The sequence below is a fragment of the Eptatretus burgeri genome, chromosome 5, assembly GCF_056783735.1.
Source record: "Eptatretus burgeri isolate ZD-2024b chromosome 5, Ebu_testis_v1, whole genome shotgun sequence".
Classification (NCBI taxonomy): Eukaryota; Metazoa; Chordata; class Myxini; order Myxiniformes; family Myxinidae; genus Eptatretus; species Eptatretus burgeri.
Window position 1 is genome coordinate 51,192,165 of NC_140965.1, and position 6,000 is coordinate 51,198,164.

Sequence of the window (6,000 nt, forward strand, 5' to 3'; positions counted from 1 at the left end):
ATTTCAAGGTTTTTCTCACTTAAACTCAACAATTGATTCTGTGACAGAGCAGTATCTGCAGAACTTGTCAACCAACAACTCATATTCATAGAGTGGTGATCGGATGTGTTTATGCCTTCGTAATCCTCGCCTGTGAAATGGTCACCACAAATGACAAGTCTATCCAAAGGGTCCTCTTTACCCGTTTTCTTTGGGGGAAAATTCACCCGTTTTGTTTGTACAAATCTTATCCACTGCCGGCGAATGTTTGATTCCTTCGGGAATCGGTGGGAGCGATTATCCGTTTTCCAGCCATTTTCGCAAAACATGACGACACACGTACGAGGCATGATGTACAAATATCCAAATAACTTTGTTCCATAATAATTCAAAATAAAAAAGGATAATAGACAGTTGCAAGCTCAAAAAAGCGAAAGAACGGTCTGCTGAACTGGACACTTCTTCAATGAGCGAGTGAGCATCTGCTTTGTTTTGGAGAACGTGACGTCACCATCCATATATGGCACACGGCTGTTTTTTTTCAACAGCCTCGAGAAATAACAACTTCGGAGTTAAATTTCAATAATTATCCCAATAGTTAGGCAACCACAATAGCTTGCATCGAACTATTTAATGCACATAATCATATTGATAAATTTTCAGAACATGTTTGGTGACCCGCAACCTGCTCTTTAAAGCCTTTAAAACTTATTCAGAATATAGCACCCTGGCATAGCACATACCCAGGCATAGTTCCAAGGTCATCAATTTGATCACATCACTCCAACGCTCAAAACATTGAAATGACTCCCATTCTGCCAAGTATAGATGTTAAACTATTGTTGAGAACCTTTAAAGCCAAACATAAATTGTTTCCTGTCGACATACAAGACCAAATTAATCTTTATATCCTTGTAAGAAAGCTGTGATCAAACAATGGGAATATTTTGGTCGTACCTTGCCCAAGGATGAAGATGTGTGGTGATCAATCATTCTTCAGATTTGCTCCTCCTCTGTGGAACTTTATGCCTCTTAAAATTCTCAGAGCCTCATCAATTGCAATTTTAATGCAATACAAAAATCTCATCTTTTGACAGTGAAGAATTTTTCTTAATTTTTACTTTTCTTCCTCTTCCTTGTAAAGAGCTTATTGATTTTACTTCAAAGTAAAAAAATTAATTTACTTACTGAATAATTGATTTGGCACCATTTTAACAAAGTTTTTCTGAAATACGTTTATTTCCTTCCAGCGCAGCGACTTACACTGCATTGATGACGAGGTTACGGATGCAGCCGACAAAGCTCTGCCGAGTCTTGAGCAAATCAGAGGGCACGATAAGATCTCCTGGAACTCCACCAACGAAGACCTTTTGAACAAGTAGGTCCTTGCGAAGGTTGAACCTGGCTTCATTTGAATCTACCTCATCCACTTCTATCTTGATGTAACTGCAATGCAAGCATGTTTGATGTATTTTATACTCTATCATAAGCATTACCCCAAAAAGAAATAAGGGCCACAATTTCAAAGCCAGTCTTGTATAGCCTATCCATGTTTTGGGTTTAATGTTCTATCAGCAGTACAAAATGAAACACACACACACACACACACACACACACACACACACACACACACACACACACACACACACACACACACACACACACACACACACGTTACTTGTGCAATGGTTACATGGGTTTTCAAAAGTTCTTGAATAATTCATGCCAGTCTTGGAAATTACTTGTTTGGTCTTAATGTCTTTATCTCAACAACAAAAACTGCTGTGATCCAAAGCCGATGCAGAAAAAAACAAAGTTGTTGATTCAAAGAAACTCTGACTAAAATGAATCTTGATGATGCTTCAAAACAACTACACTGTTGGTTTTGAATGGCCGAAGTCAGAGCATTTTGATCCTTTCAAGAAAATGAACCTTGCTAATGGCACTTGGAAAGAGTGTGTCAAACTGTCAAAAGTTGTAGGTTGCCATACCCTCTGTGGCGGCTAATGGTGAGCGAGTGATCGCGTCCATCATGGTATGTCCCAGAAGCTGGTTCAACATTCACAGAGGTGAGACGACCCGTAGCTGCTCGCACTTGAAAGAGGACACGCCCATTAAGGAGGGTCATCGTGTAGTATGGCTGCAACAAAGAGTGGACGTAGTTTATGCTGAACAATAAACTTTCTTTAATCCTTGATTCATCATTTACGATGAGCATTGTCTTGTATATGAAAGTTACAGGCCATTGTGTTTTGTGGGTAACTTGCAGAAGGTTGGAGTTGTGAGTTTGAAAAATAATCATGCAACAGGTTGTGAGTTTCCTGAAGAAATGCGTCTGAGTATGACAATTCACCATTAAAGTGATCAATACAAGTAGTTTAATCACTGCAAGGTATCACAAAAAGGTGCAAGGTTAACACATCACTCTGTGTGCCAGAACAATCAAACTCAAGGTTACATCACTGACCGTGACCTGAGCTCTTCTGTGGGGACTGCTCGGTGTGCCGAGGGCCACAAGCAGCAAGCCTGTCTGGTTTAGTGTGCTGAACGAGAGAGAAATTTCTGAATCAACGCCCAGTGTCGCATTATCGGCTGGAATCTGCACAAAACCTCCATCTCGAATGCTACTGGAGTGCGCCGCCTGCATGGGGAGACAGAGTACCACAACTACATCTGAATAATATTTCCACAAAAGTGAACTTAATAATTTTACCAGAAGACAAATTTAATTGTGTTCTTGAATAAACAGAATAAACATCCCTATCCTCAGTGTGAGCCATATTTTACATATGTTTATGCATTGCTTTGTGAAAAAGCCAAATGTATGACGTCAGTCCATCTGCATTATTGGTTTGCATTAATGCCAAGAAAGCTCAGTGCGGATCTGTCATCGTGAGACAGCTCAGCAAACAGAATCCCAAAATAATATTGTCACTATCAATATACAGCTTTATATTGACAAAGAGACAAATATTGTCATAATCAGTATATAGCTATATTTTATACAACAAACACCCACTCCCTTCAGGAGCATTTGTAAGTTCCCTCCCCCACCTTTCATGTGGGGGGAGGGGGATTTTCATGGTATGACCAACATGTGTGCAACAATTGGTGGAGATGGGGTGAAAATTGTAAGTTGTCTCACGCCCCCCCCCCGCGCAGTGTGGAGGGGGGGGTTGTTTTTTAAAACTTGTGCCTGACTTGACCCTGGATACTACCAGAACATGCAAAATTTGGTGGAGATTGGTGCAGCCATGTTTTTTCCTCTGATTTTCAGATGTACATGCATAAATACACACGAACAGAGAATTGCATTATTTAATATTGTAGGATTACTCCAATCCTTCCATATTATCCAAACCGACTTTACAATCCTACAGCACAATGAAGCAATATCCAGTCTCTGGATGACTCAATGTTAATATGTGTGTGTGTGTGTATGTATATATATATATATATATATATATATATATATATATATATATATATATATATATATATATATATATATATATATATATATATATATACACACACATACACACACTGTCTGTCTGTCCCGCCCCTGAAACATGGAAATGCTCTTCGAAAGAGAGAAAACGATGAAGCAAAAATGCTTCAAATTAATCCAAATCTACAGGGAAATTATAATTTTTTCTAATCGGACAAAAAAGCAAATTGAGCACGTGTGGTGTTTCGGCAACAGACTGCTGCCTCAATCACTCCCCAAATTATTTTTTCTTTGGTGTTAAGAAATATATAACCTCCCATTTTTGAGATCTTTCAACCAGCACAAGAATCAAATCCTTCCTTTTTTATATAGTGGTATTTTTTAGCACGGGCTTCTGCTAGTAACTGTTGATACCACCCTTTGGGGCCATCTACATATTATGAGTGCTGGACAGGGTAGATGTGGAGGTTAAAATCAGGGATGTGAGAGGAAGGGAAGAGGGACAACCATTATTCAAAGAGACATGTAGGGATGGTTTCACATGATCATTTCTCGTGACCATCCCTACCTTGTTTAGATACCTTTTGGAGTAACATCTCTACATCCTTTTGCATTTAAAAAAACAATGTTTTGTAAATATGAAATGACAGCACCACTCCCTGAAGGAGCAAGTATTATGAGTCATGCCATAATACACCGATTATGGGGGAATTAACCCATCTGTAATTCTGAGGGTCTTAAGCCATCTGTAATTCTGGGGGACTGAACCCACCTGTAATTCCAGGGGAATTAACCTGTCTGTATGCCTGGTGTTGGCTTAATGGTTAGGGTGGTGGGGTTGGGATTCTAGGGTCCTGAATTCAAATCCTGCTCACCCATTGAATTAATATCAAGTGGAGTTGACTGTCATCCTTCTGAGGTCAGCAAAATGGGTACCAGCTTGCTGGGATGATTGAGCCATTCGAGTATCCTGTGTCGGAGTGGCGACTCATCTGGGATTGTGCCCAATAGCCCAGGAGACTGCTTCGGCAGCACCGACGCTTTGTACAGAGTATGGTCGCAATGGATGGATGGAACCCGTCTGTGATTCTGGGGGAATTTACCAGTTTGTGATTCCAGGGGGATGAATCTGTCTGTAATTCTGGGGGGGGGGGGGGATTAACCCGTCTGATTCCGGTGGGATTAACCAAACTGCGATTCCAGGGGGATTAACCTGCCTGTGAGACTGGATGGGATTAACCCGCCTGTAGTTCTGGAGGGTGATCCGTCTGTAATTCCGGAGGGATCGATCCGTCTGCAATTCGGGAGGGATCGATCCGTCTGTAATTCCGCAGGGATCGATCCGTCTGTAATTCCGCAGGGATCGATCCGTCTGTAATTCCGGAGGGATCGATCCGTGGGATCGATCCGTCTGTAATTCCGGAGCGATCGATCCGTCTGTAATTCCGGAGCGATTGATCCGTCTGTAATTCCGGACGGATCGATGCGTCTGTAATTCCGGAGGGATCCATCCGCCGAAAATTCTGGAGGGATCAATCCATCTGTAATTTCATCGGGATTGATCCATCTGAAATTCCATCAGGATTGATCCGTCTGTAATTCCGAATGAATTAACCCGCTTGTGATTCTGAAGGAGTTAACCTGGCTGTAGTTCCGAAGGGATTGATCCATCTGTAATTCCGGAGGGATCGATCTGTCTGTAATTCTGGAGGGAACGATCCGTATGCCATTCCGGAGGGATCAATCCATCTGTAATTCAGGAGGAATGAATGTGTTTACAATTCTGGAGGAATTCATTCTGGATGAAAATTAATTCTGGATGGAAAATTATATCCGTTTTTCAATGTACATTTCTCATACTTGCCCCTGTTGTTGTGACTGCAGTTGAAGGCAAGGGGTGGGATTTCTGGCAGATGGTTATCCCTCATTGTGGAGCATATTGGGATTCTGTTTGCTAAGCTGTTTCAAGATGACAGATCCCCATTGAGTTTTGTGGGCATTGATGCAAACCAATAATGCTGATGGAATGAGATCACACATTTAGATTTTTCACAAAGCAATACATAAACATATGTAAACCATGGCTCCCACTGAGGAAAAGGATGTTTATTCTGTTTATTCAATTACACATCAAACCTGAAAAGAACACAGAGGGATGATTTTCTCGTTCACTCAATAAGCCATTTTGATGTCATTTCACACCAGCAAATACGTAAAATGTCAAAGTAAGTTTTGTACACAGTCTCTCCGAGATTCACTGGAATCTCCCAAGTTAAACAATTCCTACTAATTCAGGAATAAATCAAACTTATCGGCAAACTTTCATCAAACTTCTTGGTATACATCGAGACAAACAACCCAACCAAATAACATTTGTCCATGAAAGGGGAGGGGATGGCAGGGTGAGGGGAGATTAAGAAAGAAATTAAACCAGGATTGAGCATAAAGAGGGGAACAAGGAAGCCTTAAAGCTTACGCACATCAAGGGTGCAGCCTTTCCGAACACCAAGCGTGTCTGGGCTTTGCAGGAGGTTCATGTAAGCCCTGTTGAAGTCTGCATCCCGGAGGCA

At 41.2% G+C, this 6,000-nt stretch overlaps 1 protein-coding gene across 3 annotated transcripts in view; it reads right to left on the minus strand.

The window, feature by feature from the left end:
* Positions 1 to 6,000, minus strand: part of LAMA2 (laminin subunit alpha 2) — a 413,990-nt gene that overhangs the window by 20,245 nt on the left and 387,745 nt on the right. For all 3 annotated transcript variants that reach the window (XM_085881857.1, XM_085881856.1, XM_085881855.1), the window contains 4 exons: positions 5,911 to 6,000; positions 2,447 to 2,620; positions 1,971 to 2,119; positions 1,243 to 1,425 (listed from right to left, as the gene is read on the minus strand). The exon at positions 5,911 to 6,000 is cut by the window's right edge and continues 31 nt beyond it. In XM_085881857.1, the coding sequence (XP_085737983.1) occupies positions 1,243 to 1,425; positions 1,971 to 2,119; positions 2,447 to 2,620; positions 5,911 to 6,000 (596 nt within the window). The remainder of the gene's footprint in view (positions 1 to 1,242; positions 1,426 to 1,970; positions 2,120 to 2,446; positions 2,621 to 5,910) is intronic.